This window comes from Tetrahymena thermophila, assembly GCF_000189635.1.
Source record: "Tetrahymena thermophila SB210 genomic scaffold scf_8254711, whole genome shotgun sequence".
In the NCBI taxonomy this organism is placed as follows: Eukaryota; Ciliophora; class Oligohymenophorea; order Hymenostomatida; family Tetrahymenidae; genus Tetrahymena; species Tetrahymena thermophila.
The window spans coordinates 78,544-93,819 of NW_002476476.1; the positions used below are offsets into that span (position 1 = coordinate 78,544).

General features: G+C 21.5%; 5 protein-coding genes across 5 annotated transcripts; 4 read left to right on the forward strand and 1 right to left on the reverse strand. All coding sequences in view use genetic code 6, as the record gives it.

The window, feature by feature from the left end:
* Positions 1-42: 42 nt before the first annotated feature.
* On the forward strand, positions 43-732 carry TTHERM_001031346 (transmembrane protein, putative; the record flags this gene model as incomplete). The annotated part of the gene is made up of 1 exon (XM_012796676.1): positions 43-732. The coding sequence occupies one exon, from the start codon at positions 43-45 to the stop codon at positions 730-732; it is 690 nt and encodes a 229-aa protein (XP_012652130.1).
* Positions 733-2,445: 1,713 nt separating this feature from the next.
* Positions 2,446-6,838, forward strand: TTHERM_01034340 (hypothetical protein; the record flags this gene model as incomplete). Its single annotated transcript, XM_001012453.3, has 7 exons — positions 2,446-2,887; positions 2,966-3,573; positions 3,965-4,915; positions 5,116-6,127; positions 6,223-6,483; positions 6,540-6,668; positions 6,729-6,838. Exons 1-7 carry the CDS (start codon positions 2,599-2,601, stop codon positions 6,836-6,838), a joined length of 3,360 nt encoding a protein of 1,119 aa, XP_001012453.2. The 5' UTR covers positions 2,446-2,598.
* A 513-nt stretch (positions 6,839-7,351) lies between these two features.
* Positions 7,352-7,588, reverse strand: TTHERM_01034350 (hypothetical protein; the record flags this gene model as incomplete). Its single annotated transcript, XM_001012454.2, has 1 exon — positions 7,352-7,588. One exon carries the CDS (start codon positions 7,586-7,588, stop codon positions 7,352-7,354), a length of 237 nt encoding a protein of 78 aa, XP_001012454.2.
* A 293-nt stretch (positions 7,589-7,881) lies between these two features.
* On the forward strand, positions 7,882-13,136 carry TTHERM_001034351 (hypothetical protein). The gene is made up of 13 exons (XM_012796677.1): positions 7,882-8,009; positions 8,067-8,116; positions 8,588-8,677; positions 8,920-9,009; positions 9,252-9,341; positions 9,573-9,662; positions 9,909-9,998; positions 10,236-10,325; positions 10,568-10,657; positions 10,908-10,997; positions 11,247-11,336; positions 11,586-11,675; positions 12,915-13,136. Exons 1-13 carry the CDS (start codon positions 7,971-7,973, stop codon positions 13,009-13,011), a joined length of 1,086 nt encoding a protein of 361 aa, XP_012652131.1. The 5' UTR covers positions 7,882-7,970; the 3' UTR covers positions 13,012-13,136.
* A 1,568-nt stretch (positions 13,137-14,704) lies between these two features.
* TTHERM_001034353 (transmembrane protein, putative) lies at positions 14,705-14,970 on the forward strand (the record flags this gene model as incomplete). Its single annotated transcript, XM_012796678.1, has 2 exons — positions 14,705-14,837; positions 14,915-14,970. The coding sequence occupies 2 exons, from the start codon at positions 14,705-14,707 to the stop codon at positions 14,968-14,970; spliced, it is 189 nt and encodes a 62-aa protein (XP_012652132.1).
* Between the last annotated feature and the right edge of the window lie 306 nt (positions 14,971-15,276).

The window sequence follows — 15,276 nt, forward strand, 5'->3', positions numbered from 1 at the left end:
TTAAAACAATAAAGCTCATTTTTCTTTTTCTTTTTATTGTGCATGCTTTTTTTTCTTCTTCCTTTTTTAATTTAACCCATTATTTTATTTTATTTTGAATTTTTGCTTTTATTATTAATTAATCAATTTTATTATTTCATATTTTTTCTTCATATTTTCCTTCTCTTTAATTAATTAAAATTTACACTAATTTATAAAAAAGTAATAATAAAATCAATCAAACATCCAAAGTAAAAAGCAAGTATCTTAAATCTAAAAGATTGGTTGTCTTTGAATTAACACTCTGATGATAAAAAAGTGGCTAAAAAAGGATAAATAAAAATTAAATGTTTGAATAATTAAATATAATATGTTTTATTAAATAATATATTGAAAAATATTTTCAACCTAAAACATATAAATTAGATATATAATTATATAGATTTTTTTATTGTTTTTATATTTATATATAGAATATTTTTTAAGTTAACAAATAGATTATAAAAAATAAAAAAATTTAAAAATTAAATTGATTTTAATAAATTAATACCTCTTAAGCCAGACAGACCCAGACTTCGGTTTAACCAAAAAAGAACAAAGCTTTTTAAAATTGTTGGTGTCGTATTTTATTTTATTAAATTAAATAAATGCCAAGCTTTTATAGCTAAAATCAAATTAAAATAGTAAAATTTACTTAAATAATTTTTTAAAAGCTTTTAAAAATAAATCTCAACCAACAAAGATTTAGATTGAAATCTGAAACTATGATGAGATTTTATATAATTTTTTTATTTAATTCAAAAATATTTTCATTGAATTAAAAAATCAAATTTAATAAATTTTTCTTTTTTTCTAAAGTATATTGTATTTATTTTCTTTTACAAATGTGTAACATAAATTCAAATTACATAATATTTCTTTTCTTTTTCTTTTTATTTAATATATATATACTGTAGATTCACTAATAACTGGTAAATTTTGAGGTTGAAATATTCTAAAAATTTTTTTACCAACCTAATTGATGTATGGTGCAATAATGTGTTTTTTTATGTATTTAAAAAATTTCTAATCTTCATCCTATATAAAAATAATATGAACAACATTATAAAAAACAATATTTTATTTAAATCCTAATTTAAAATATCTTAAAATTAATAGCTATTTTTAATAAATTCATCATATCCTATAAAAAAATAATAAGCAAGATTTTATAATTAGCTATAATATTTATACCTACCTACCTAACACAGAACATATAGCCCAAAAATCCTTTTATTAAATTGATTATTTTTCTTTTAATTATCCTTTGACTATTTAGCTTTAATTTTATTTCATTTTATTCTTTAATTCCTTAAAATATTTTTTTATTTAATTTTAAAAGTCCATAAGATGGTAATATAAGAAAAAGAAGTAATATAGAAATAAGGAAGAATTATATTTTAATTTTTAAATCATGAATTATATTTCAAATTAATTCATAAATAAGTTAAGTGGCTGAAATAAATCAGATTCTTTTCAAAAATATCTCTTTTATTTCTAATAATAAAACCAAAATAAAATTTAAAATATTTTAAATATTTCAATAACCTAGAAAAAATTTGTTTTAATCAATTTTTATTTAAAGAAAAATATGTGGCTTAATTTTAAGTTATTTTTTAAGGATTGTAATTCGAATAAATTTAGTTGATTTCTTATGTTATGTCTTCTAGATAAGAAATTTGAAGTAATATACATACTATCACCAAATTTACTTAATATGTAAAGAAAAAATTTGTGACGGTCTACAATATTTTATTTAAATCCTAAAATTATTTAATATATTTTTTATTGAAAAAATATAGATAGAGCATCTTAAAAATTTTTAAATTACAAATAAATGATTAATTTTATTATAAAAATATAAATTTGTATGTGACAAAATAATGCAGTTAATAAGCCATATTAATTATGAAAACTAACAAATAAATAAATGATTCGCTTTTTAAATTTCAATTTGAATAACAACTGCATTTGAATTGGCAACTAAATTTATAAAAAATTTTGAAAAGGATTGAAAAGCAAAAAGCATTTAAAAATTAGTTGATTTTTGAATAAATATTTGATTAAAATAAGTAATAAAGAAGTAGGTTTAGTTTATCATAATTTTTTCTAATTATTTGTTAGATTTTCGTAATATTTGCTTTAATTTATGATGGTAGATTTTCAAAAATTTAAAGGATAGGAATTAGAAATACGAGTTATTGTTTACTTAGTATAAATGAATATAATTCGATTGAACATATAAATTATATGTTAAGTATTAAAAGAATTAAGTAGGTTGGTTGATTTCTTTCTTTGAATTTTTATATAATATATTGTTTTTTTGTTTGTTTGTTTGCTTGTTTGTAGTCCACTTTAATTAACAATCATAATTTAGATAGTAGTTGAAAAACATAGAGCCAATCAAACAAATTAAATAAGAAGATTTTAAAATTGATAATAAAATTAAGAAAAAAAGACTTTGAAAAAGGAAGATAATTAATTTATTAATTATAGATAGCTTTAAATATTCTTAAACAAGGATTTACTTATTTATTTAGGGACAGATAGTTAGTTAGTTAGTAAATAGACTAAGAAAACATGATGAATTTCATTCCGTCTAAAGTTGGACATGAGGAGCTTGAGTCGTAAAGTAAATAAAGTATGAAATCATTCAGCAATTTGAATTTGCCATAATCTTCAACTTATTTGAACAACATTCGTGGTGATGAAGATTCAAATGAAGGGCATTTATCTGATGAAGAAGAATTCTAAGACAATGAGCACTATTTGAATTAATATCAATAAAACTACATCATGGATTAGTAAAACATGCAATATAATATGTATCCCAATCAGCAATATTAGAATGAAAACTATCACAATAAGGGTAATAAGTTGTTTTCATAATTTTTTAACTTTACTTATTAATTTATTTTTAAGTTGATTTGAATATTTTTGAAAATAGGTTATTAAGGATAAGTGAGATAGGTCATCAGTCCAAAGGCATAATAATCTAAGTTTTTAGGGCATACTTAGTCTTTATCTATGAAGGAGAATTTACCTTAAAGAAATTATGGAGTTGCAAAAAGCTCTACCAGCCCATTTAGAAGCAAATTAGGTAAAGAATAAAAGGAAAACTAACACTTACAGTAGTAATAGCGCAGTGCTAATTCTACAAGCAACATAAAGTCTTTTGAGAAATCTTACTAAGAACTTACTCAATAAATATTATCTCAAAGATTAGAGAACGTACAGTAAAACGATTATTCTCTTAGACCTTAAGATTTGTTGTTGGGTTAGCAATAACTATAAGAACTATAAAAAAGAAAGCACTATGATTAAAAGACCTAAGAAGAGCTATTTAAAAGACTTAACAAAGAAGCTGAACTTTAAAACGATTACAAACACTAACTAGCCTTAGAGTAACAAAAAAAGGAAATGGAATAATGTACTTTTACTCCTTAAACATACAGCACAAGACCTGAAGAGTAGCGAACACTCAATCAATTTTTAGAGGATTAAGAAAAATTCTAAAAATAATAAAGTGAAAAAATAAACATGCTTCGTTACTAGGTAAATAAATAAATAAATATTTTTAAAGTTTAATTTATGTATGAAGAAAATGAACAGATATTTGATGTTAATCATAAAAAGATGGAAAAATTAATTCAAGTATGATTTAAAGTTATACATACAGTTTTGTTAAAAGGATTAGGTTATTTATATTAATCTATTTAGATTATTAATTCGCTAAAATTTAGATTTTGATTGATGCAAATCAAGATAACCTTTCCAATATCTTTTGTTAACAGCTAATATAAAATAGGAAATTAAACTTTTTTTATCAATTTCAAATGTATTTAAAATTAGAGATATTTTCTTTTACTTTACCGTTGAATAATGAATGAATGCATAAATTTAAAATTTACTTTGAATAATGAAAATAATTAAATTATTTAAATAGATTTAGGAAGAAAAGAATCAAAACACAACTCATTAGCCTAGAATTAATTAAAAGAGTGAAATGATTGTTTAAATGAAGAGAGTTGAGAAAGAGCCAGTTTATGATAGACTTTACAAGATTTCTCAAGAAAAGAGCAATAGAACATCAGAAGTTAGAGCTTCAAATCAAATCAACGGTTTAAATTGCGGTACAACCAAATTCTCTTCAAGAAATTCTAACAGCTAGTTTAATCAAACTTAGCGTGTCTCCGAATATGAATTAGAAATAGAATAATAGAATACTTTCTAACCTTAAATCAATGAAAAGAGCAAAATGATGGTAAGAAAGGGAAAAGTTGGTGATCATCTATACTAAGATGCTCTCAGACGTCAAGAAAAAATCAATACTATTCAAAGTTAGTAAGAGAGTGTGATGACAAAATAGCAAAAATCTACAATGAGCAATTAAACAAACAGAATCATTTCAAGCCGATCTGAATAAATTGTAGCAACTAAGTTTGTCAGAGAATTTGAATATGTTTGTGATGAAATTTTGCATGATCCCAATAGCTAAAAAATAGACTACTTGCAAATGGGTGAAATTCTAAATAGACTTCATTTCTTAAAAAACGTTGGAGATGAATCTAATTTGAATAATTTAGGACATGAAAGAAAATTAGTTTATGACATATGGTATAATTTAAGAGGAGATGAACTTGGTGGTGTAACAAAATGCAATTTATGTTAATTTTTGTTGATTGTGATCGGTATTTTCAGTTTCTAACTTTAAACTGAAGATCAAATTAGACAAATACAAAATGAATAAAACCAAAACAATAGCAATGCAAACTATGCTCATCCTCTTCAAAACGATAGCTATAATAAATTCAATCATTAACATAACACTCTATATCTCCAAGAAAGGTATACCGAGGAAGAAGACGAAGACTACGATCCCTCAAACCCATGTTATGTAATCAATCAATTTTTGTTTATTTTTACTTAAAATCTTTTAGTTATTTGAATTCCTTTTTAATGCCAACTTTTAATTAATTAATTAATTCATTCATTCATTAAAAAAGAATATTTTATGTTTTTAAATGAATGAATAAGCAAATCCTCTTTAGAATTTTATTTTTTTACAGAAATTTAATGAATTTTTTATATAATTAGTAATAAGGCTAACAAAAGTTTATGCAATTAACAGTTTAATAATAACTGAGTGAGTTTAACTAGGGAAATGATTCTTTTTAGGCTAAGCTTTAATAGTTTAACTAAAAGAATAGAAAAGGTTTTATTGATCAAATTGGAAATTGGAATATTCCAGTTGAAGAGGCCAAATGCCTGTAGAAAGAATTTGATATTCTTTACAGAAACAGACTTTCTAATGAAGAACTTAAAAAGACTGACTTTAAGCAAGACAGCACATTTTAGCCTTAGATAAATTAAAATTCTAAGAAATTAGCGGAAAATTATCGTGAAAAACTATTAGAGGAGACAGCTAATTTAATTTCTAACTAAGAAATTTAAGTAAAAGTTCCTCCTTCTGGAAAGATTACTCATGTAGACTTGCTTGTTTTCTAGAAATAAGCTCAATTATAAGAGAGACAAAAGAAAAACTAGGCTTAAAGTATTGCAGTTCAATAATCTTGCACTTTCCATCCCTAGACACTTCCATCTTCAAGCTCTTTAGTTTCTAAAAATAACTTAACTAACTAAAGTGGACAGATGAACAATAACGGTTCAAATGCATCTTTGATGTCTAATTAATGCGGTTTAAAGAAAAGTAATTAACTTTATTAATTGGCCAAGTTGAAAAACGGTAAAAAGGATAAGGATAAAAATGAAATCGAATATGAAAAGAACTTTGATGAATGCACATTTTAACCTGACATTGCAATTACTAGAAGCAAATCTTCAAATGCATTAAGAAAGAGTCATGTATCTGCTGTTTCAGTAACATCATAAAGAGACTCTGATAAATATATTGAAAGAATGCGTGCTGCTAACAAGCAAAGAGAAGAAAAAAATATCATGCTTTAAAGAGGATATAACAAACCTGATGGAAATGATAAAAAGAAAACTGAAAAAACTGCTCCAGTTTCTTCAAGGCTATACAATGATGTTCCTCTTTATCGCTAATCAAAACAAAATAATTCTAACGAATAATAGTAATCAACCTAAGGTATTCAATTTTATTCCAATTTTTACTCTTTATGATCAAAAGTTTTAAATAAAAATCTATTTAAGAATTCATTTTAATAAATTTATTTTAAAAAGAAAACCAAAATACTTCAGAACAAGTTCAATAATATGGTGAAGCTAGTTAGACTTAGGAATACTCTTAATATTAGTAGTATATGATGAACTAAAAATAGACAGAATAGTCTTATGATAATTTTATGAACAACTAATAAGACTCTTATGGCTTATACTCTTACAATTAAGAAGGAGAAGAGCTTTAACATCAGGTTGAATAAAATAATTAGAAAGCTTCTGAAAATTAGGGCTAGTAATTCCAATACAACTAAATTTAACCAAGTAAACAAAATATAAATTATTTCTTTCAAGTTATTAATATTATTTTTTTTAATCAGTAAATCCTTTAGAAAAAGTGCCTCTGCTTTTTGTAGATGTAAATCTTGGAAGAGAAAAAACTGAAAGAATTATCGTATTTGAAGGAGACACATCAGAAGCATTAGCAACTAAATTCGCTGAAGAATAAAGTAAATTGATAAATAAATCGTTGTAGCATTTTCTTAAATATATTTATTTTTAATTTAAAGATTTAGATTCTCAAATGAAATAAAAACTGAAAGAATTATTAGACAACTAAATTGCTGGTTTACTGACCAAAATCGACGAAGAAGAAGCACCTTCTATGATGAGTGATTGAAAGGATTATTAAATAAATAATATAAAAATTCCTTCTAATTAAAGAATATAAACTGACTGTAAATAACTAGTAAAAATCTTATTTTATAGATGATAATTAAAAATAAATAAATAAACTATTGCATCAAAATCTATACTAAAGTATAAATTATATATATATATCTATCTATCTATATATTTCATTTAAGTATCCATTTTAAAGCTAAATTTACTTTTAATTACTTCCACTTATTTTACATCCAATCTAATACAAAATAAAAATATTAATTTATATATATTCCCCCACTTTTAAAAACATTAATTAAGCTTAACTATCTAAATTAATAATGATATGATTTAAAATTTGAAGGTCAAATAAAGAAAATATCATTTTTTAAATCTAAAATAATCATGATGAACCACTTTTGAAAAATTATAAGATATTTATGCACTAAATTAAAGGAGGAGTAAGCGCAGGAGGGTGTATATATCAGAGATTAATTTAAAAAGGTAGTTGATAGATATTACCTCAAAATCATACGTAAAATAAGTTTAAGAATTTTTTTATACCACTGACACTGCGTTCCTAATATCTTTTATATTCTAAGTTATAAAAGGCTTCTCTGACCTTATCTTGTTCAGTCTAAATCATGCGGAGTCTCTATTCTTTCTTTCCTTTTCTCTTTTTAATCTAGAATATAACCTTGTCATCTTTCTTCATAAGGATTAAGCTTACATTTTTACATGTTACATTTTTAATACCCTTTACCATCATATCTAAGTACAAAAAATAAAATGGTGAGGATGGTAATAATTACTGAGCTAAAACAGAAAAATCTACTTCTAAACATTATTTTTATAAAATAAATTTAAGAACATTAATTAATTAATTACTAACATTTTTTAAAACAAAACTAACTACTCGTCTATAATTTCAACCATATTTTTTAAATATATGTTTTAAATACAAATATTAAGATTAAATAATGAATGTTAAATTAATTTTTCTGTGATATCAGTTCATAAAAGCAAATTAATAAATTGATATTTAGTAATTAATTATTAAATTTTATTTGTTCTTTTTCTCCCTTTATAATTAATTAATTACTTAAATTCGATAAATTGCTATTCAGTATTTTTGAAAAAAAAAATAAATGATATAATAGATTAAATATTACAGCAGATTAGAAGAAGTAATTATTTATTTTTTTATTAATATCTTTTAAATTTATATAAATTAATAAAAAAAGTTTTTAAGCTCTTCACTTTTATCTCATTAGGTTCTCCATATTGATCTTAGGTATATTTAATTAAAAAATATTGTTTTTATTATTATTAATATTTTTTATATTTTCAACTTTCAAACTATTTAAATTTCTAATAGAAATTCTCATCATTATTCATTGATTTTTATTTAAAAACATTTTTAACTATTTAACTTAATTTTTATTTTAATTTTTAATTATTGATTATTCATTTTTTATTATTTGATATTTTTTCTTCATTTTTTGCTATTAACACTTATACTTGATAAAAATTTTTTATTTGTTTTTGATTTTAATATTTTAAATTATAAAAATTAATTTAAATTATAAAAGCTCTTTTAATTTATTTGATTTATTTCCCTTGCTCTTTTTATTAAGCTTACTTTTTTTTCATTGTTTGTTAATTTATCTAATTATCATAATTAATCTTATTATTTGATATTTTTTCTTCATTTTTTCCTTATAATTTACTATTTAATGATAATATTTCTTAAATAATTAAAAAGTAAAAAAGAAATTGATGATGAAGGTGCATCAGGCTTAGGTTCTGGTTTAGCAAAGTGCATTAATCTTTCAAATTTGACACTTAAAATTTAGTAAAAACAGTTTATTTGCTTTAGATTGTGATATTTTTAATTATAAAAAGTAGTTTAAAAGAATAAAGCACTTTTTTCTTTTTCTTTTAATTGTGATTGTTTTTTTGTTGTTAATTTAACTTATCATTTTATTTTCAACTTTTGCTTTTATTATTAATTCATTTTTTTATTTCATATTTTTTCTTCATTTTTTCCTTCAAACAAACTATTTAATGATATATTTTTCTTCAATAATTAAAAAGAAGAAACAAAATTGGTGATGAAGGTGCATCAGGCTTAGGTTCTGGTTTAGCAAAGTGCATTAATCTCTCAAATTTGTAACTTTATCTGAAGTAAAAACAGTTTATTTGTTTTAGATTTTGATATTTTTAATTATAAAAAGTAGTTTAAAAGAATAAAGCTCTTTTTTCTTTTTCTTTTAATTGTGATTGTTTTTTTGTTGTTAATTTAACTCATCATTTTATTTTCAACTTTTGCTTTTATTATTAATTTATTTTTTTATTTCATATTTTTTCTTCATTTTTTCCTTCTAATTAACTATTTAATGATATATTTTTCTTCAATAATTAAAAAGTAGCAACGAAATTGGTGATGAAGGTGCATCAGGCTTAGCTTCTGGTTTATCAAAGTGCATTAATCTCTCAAATTTGACACTTTGGCTTTCGTAAAAACAGTTTATTTGTTTTAGATTGTGATATTTTTAATTATAAAAACTAATTTAAAACAATAAAGCTCTTTTTTCTTTTTGTTTTTATTGTGATTGCTTTTTTGTTCTTTCTTTGTTAATTTAACTCATCAATTTATTTTCAAGTTTTGCTTTTATTATTAAATTATTTTTTTATTTCATATTTTTTAATTAACTATTTAATGATATAAATATTCAATAATTTAAAAGTTACAATGAAATTGGTGATGAAGGTGCATCAGGCTTAGGTTCTGGTTTAGCAAAGTGCATTAATCTCTCAAATTTTTAACTTAATCTTGAGTAAAAACAGTTTATTTATTTTAAATTGTGATATTTTTAATTATAAAAAGTAATTTAAAAGAATAAAGCTCTTTTTTCTTTTTCTTTTTATTGTGATTGTTTTTTGTTTTTTCTTTGTTAATTTAAATCATCATTTAATTTTCAACTTTTGCTTTATTATTAATTTATTTTTTTATTTCATATTTTTCTTCATTTTTTCCTTCTAATTAACTATTTAATGATATTTTTTATTCTATATTTAAAAAGTTACAATCAAATTGGTGATGAAGGTGCATCAGGCTTAGGTTCTGATTTAGCAAAGTGCATTAATCTCTCAAATTTGACACTTAAAATTTAGTAAAAACAGTTTATTTGCTTTAGATTGTGATATTTTTAATTATAAAAACTAATTTAAAACAATAAAGCTCTTTTTTCTTTTTCTTTTTATTGTGATTTCTTTTTTGTTCTTTATTTGTTAATTTAACTCATCATTTTATTTTCAACTTTTGCTTTTATTATTAATTAATCTTATTGCTTCATATTTGTCTTTTCATTAAATAATTAATGATTTATTTTTCTTCAATTATTAAAAAGAAGAAACAAAATTGGTGATGAAGGTGCATCAGGCTTAGGTTCTGGTTTAGCAAAGTGCATTAATCTCTCAAATTTGTAACTTTATCTGAAGTAAAAACAGTTTATTTGTTTTAGATTGTGATATTTTTAATTATAAAAAGTAGTTTAAAAGAATAAAGCTCTTTTTTCTTTTTCTTTTAATTGTGATTGTTTTTTTGTTGTTAATTTAACTCATCATTTTATTTTCAACTTTTGCTTTTATTATTAATTTATTTTTTTATTTCATATTTTTTCTTCATTTTTTCCTTCTAATTAACTATTTAATGATATATTTTTCTTCAATAATTAAAAAGTTTCAATTAAATTGGTGTAATGGGTGCATCAGGCTTAGCTTCTGGTTTATCAAAGTGCATTAATCTCTCAAATTTGTAACTTAATCTGGAGTAAAAACAGTTTATTTGTTTTAAATTGTTATACTTTTAATTATAAAAAGTAATTGAAAAGAATAAAGCTCTTTTTTCTTTTTCTTTTTATTGTGATTGCTTTTTTGTTCTTTCTTTGTTAATTTAACTCATCATTTTATTTTGAACTTTTGCTTTTATTTTTAATTTATTTTTTTATTTCATATTTTTTCTTCATTTTTTCCTTCTAATTAACTATTTAATGATATATTTTTCTTCAATAATTAAAAAGTTTCAATTAAATTGGTGTAATGGGTGCATCAGGCTTAGCTTCTGGTTTATCAAAGTGCATTAATCTCTCAAATTTGTAACTTAATCTGGAGTAAAAACAGTTTATTTGTTTTAAATTGTTATACTTTTAATTATAAAAAGTAATTGAAAAGAATAAAGCTCTTTTTTCTTTTTCTTTTTATTGTGATTGCTTTTTTGTTCTTTCTTTGTTAATTTAACTCATCATTTTATTTTGAACTTTTGCTTTTATTTTTAATTTATTTTTTTATTTCATATTTTTTCTTCATTTTTTCCTTCTAATTAACTATTTAATGATATTTTTTCTTCAATATTTAAAAAGTGAAAATAAAATTGGTGATGAAGGTGCATCAGGCTTAGGTTCTGGTTTAGCAAAGTGCATTAATCTCTCAAATTTGACACTTTCACTTTAGTAAAAACAGTTTATTTGTTTTAGATTGTGATATTTTTAATTATAAAAACTAATTTAAAACAATAAAGCTCTTTTTTCTTTTTCTTTTTATTGTGATTGTTTTTTGTTCTTTCTTTGTTAATTTAACTCATCATTAAATTTTTAATTTTTGCTTATATTATTTATTAATTTTTTTATTTCATAATTTTTTTACATTTCTTCCTTCTAATTAAATATTTAATGATATATATTTCTTAAATAATTAAAAAGTAGCAACGAAATTGGTGATGAAGGTGTATCAGGCTTAGGTTCTGGTTTAGCAAAGTGCATTAATCTCTCAAATTTGACACTTTACCTTTTGTAAAAACAATTTATTTGTTTTAGATTGTGATATTTTTAATTATAAAAACTAATTGAAAACAATAAAGCTCTTTTTTCTTTTTCTTTTTATTGTGATTGCTTTTTTGTTCTTTCTTTTTTAATTTAACTCATCAATTTATTTTCAAGTTTTGCTTTTATTATTAAATTATTTTTTTATTTCATATTTTTTCTTCATTTTTTCCTTCTAATTAACTATTTAATGATAAAAATATTCAATAATTTAAAAGTGACAATAAAATTGGTGTAATGGGTGCATCAGGCTTAGGTTCTCGTTTAGCAAAGTGCATTAATCTCTCAAATTTGGAACTTAATCTGGAGTAAAAACAGTTTATTTGTTTTAAATTGTTATACTTTTTATTTATAAAAAGTAATTGAAAAGAATAAAGCTCTTTTTTCTTTTTCTTTTTCTTTTTATTGTGATTGCTTTTTGTTTTTTCTTTGTTAATTTAAATCATCATTTTATTTTGAACTTTTGCTTTTATTATTAATTTATTTTTTTATTTCATATTTTTTCTTCATTTTTTCCTTCTAATTAACTATTTAATGATATTTTTTCTTCAATATTTAAAAAGTGAAAATAAAATTGGTGATGAAGGTGCATCAGGCTTAGGTTCTGGTTTAGCAAAGTGCTTTAATCTCTCAAATTTGACACTATAGCTTGAGTAAAAACAGTTTATTTGTTTTAAATTGTTATACTTTTAATTATAAAAACTAATTTAAAACAATAAAGCTCTTTTTTCTTTTTCTTTTTCTTTTTATTGTGATTGTTTTTTTGTTCTTTCTTTGTTAATTTAACTCATCATTTTATTTTCAACTTTTGCTTTTATTATTAATTTATTTTTTTATTTCATATTTTTTCTTCATATTTGTCTTTTCATTAAATAATTAATGATTTATTTTTTCTTCAATATTTAAAAAGTTACAATCAAATTGGTGATGAAGGTACATCAGGCTTAGGTTCTGGTTTAGCAAAGTGCATTAATCTCTCAAATTTGACACTTTACCTTTTGTAAAAACAGTTTATTTGTTTTAGATTGTGATATTTTTAATTATAAAAACTAATTTAAAACAATAAAGCTCTTAGAATTTATTTGATTTATTTTTTTTATCTTATTTATTCCACTAATATTATTTTATTTATTAATTTAAGAAATAATTTTTAATTTAAAATTATATTTTATTTAAAATTTATTTAAACTTTACACAAATTTATTATAGAATTGATAGCTAAATGAATATATTATAAATATTCAAAGTAATAAACAAGTGTCTTAAATTAAAAAGATTAGTTGTCTTTAAAAAAATATTATTATGATAAACAGCTGGCGAAAAAAGGATGAATGAATAAATATTAATATTTGAATAATTGAATATTATATATTTTATTAAATAAAATTTTGAAAAAGTTTTTTTAACATAAAAGAGATAGATAGATTTTATTCTTGTTTTTATATTTATAAATATCATTCATATGTTTTTAAATTAATAATTTATAAAAATTAAAAAAATTAAAAAATAAATTTTACTTAAAGGACATTTATTACCTAATTAATTCCTCTAAAACGAGTCCTCCTATTTCTCGAAAAATGATAAAATCATTTGAAGCATTTAGTTTTATATTATATCTTATTAAATTATACAGATGCCAATCTTTTATATGCCAATTCGATTTTAATCTTAAATATTATCTATCAATAATATTTCAATCTATTTTTTATTTATCATGATTAATTAGATAGATACCATGATTAAAAAATTAATGCAAAATAAAATTTTTGGTTTTTAAACATTTATTATTAATTAAACTTACAACTCGCAACTTAGTACCTTTCAAGGACTTATGGTAATTAACATTAAAAAAATGATACCGTATTTATTATTTATATTCAGTTAATTATTTTTGTTAAATATCAATATTTATTTATTTAATTATTATTTACACTTACTAAGTAAAATATTTAAAATTATATTAAATTTCTACAATTAAAAATATTAAAAACTCAATAATTTTTATTTTTAAAAATTTATCAAAATAATTAATTATAATAGTAATATTTATATGAATTATTTTAATTTTATAAGATATATTAAAATTGTTTTCAGTTGTGTTTCTATTTAAAGTAATTAAAAGTGATTTGAATAAATTTAATTCAACTTAAAATGACGTTTATAAATTTAAGCGAAATTAATATAAAAATAAATGCTTATTAATATATTATTAATTTATTTATTAATCAAGTTAAACATTTAAAAAGCTTAAAAAATAAATATATTTTTAGGGGATTTACTCTCAATAGAATTTGTGTTTAAATTTACTATTACGGTTGTATGGTGTAGCGGTTAGCACCGAGGACTTTGAATCCTCTGACCTGGGTTCGAATCCCAGTACGACCTTTTTTTTATTAATTTATTTACGTTTTTACTTGTTTGGTGATTAATTATTATTATTTTCAAAATAAAAATAAAATTAACTTGAGAATGTAAAATTAATAAAAACAAATATAGTATTTTAGCTCATATAAGCACTACGGTTGTATGGTGTAGCGGTTAGCACCGAGGACTTTGAATCCTCTGACCTGGGTTCGAATCCCAGTACGACCTTTTTTTATATGAAATTTGCTTTTCAAATAAATTAGAAAAAAATATCTTTTGTGAAAATACAAAAAAAGAAATAAAATTTTTGTTAGAGAAAATATTTGAAAGAAAAATAATTTGGGATATTTAAAATAATTTTGAAAACGAATGAAAAAGAAAGAAATAAATAAATAATTAAAAATGAAAGAAAGTATTTATGGATTTATTAACTATTATTAAAATGAATTAACAAAAAATTAATTGATTGAAGATTATCATCATCATCATACTAAAAACGAGAGTAAAAAGAAGAAGAAATCTATCGAAAAGAAAATAAAAGCGATATTACATTAAATAAATTAATTAAAAATATCTATTCCTAAATAGGTCATTCATATCATCAACAAAAAGTAAATAAATAATAGCAAATAAAAATGAGAAGAATTTTCTGGAACTTCAAGACTGCTTTCGTTGGTCTCCCCATGTTTTCTTTAGCTCCCAAGAACATCTTGGTCTATCCAATTGTTGTTGGTGTTCCCCTTTATACATTCATCGTTTTACAAAACAGTAAATAATTTAATATATTTTTATTATTGTATTAGATAAAGCATGATTCATTAATTATTCATATAAATTCTAACTAGGTGTCAGAGGATTTGCATATTTCGATGAATACGATAGCGACGTTAAGGAAAATTGAGTGATTTAGAAATTATTTCAATCAAACAGTACAATTTCGCTTTCTAAAGTGAATTGCAGTTAGTTTTCTAGCACAACAATTATCAATAGAAACTGATAAGATAAAGCATCAGCATTTTCAAACAGTTTCTGTATAAAAAAGAAAATAAATATAAAAGCTATAGCATAATTAACTGTAACTAGTAGATTATTAACATTTAAAGTGTGTTTACATGTTCTATTCGTTCAATTCATAGATAGTATAGCGAGATTCTTTGAAAATAAAATTTTTAATCTTTTTCATAATTTCAAACAGCATTCATCTTCA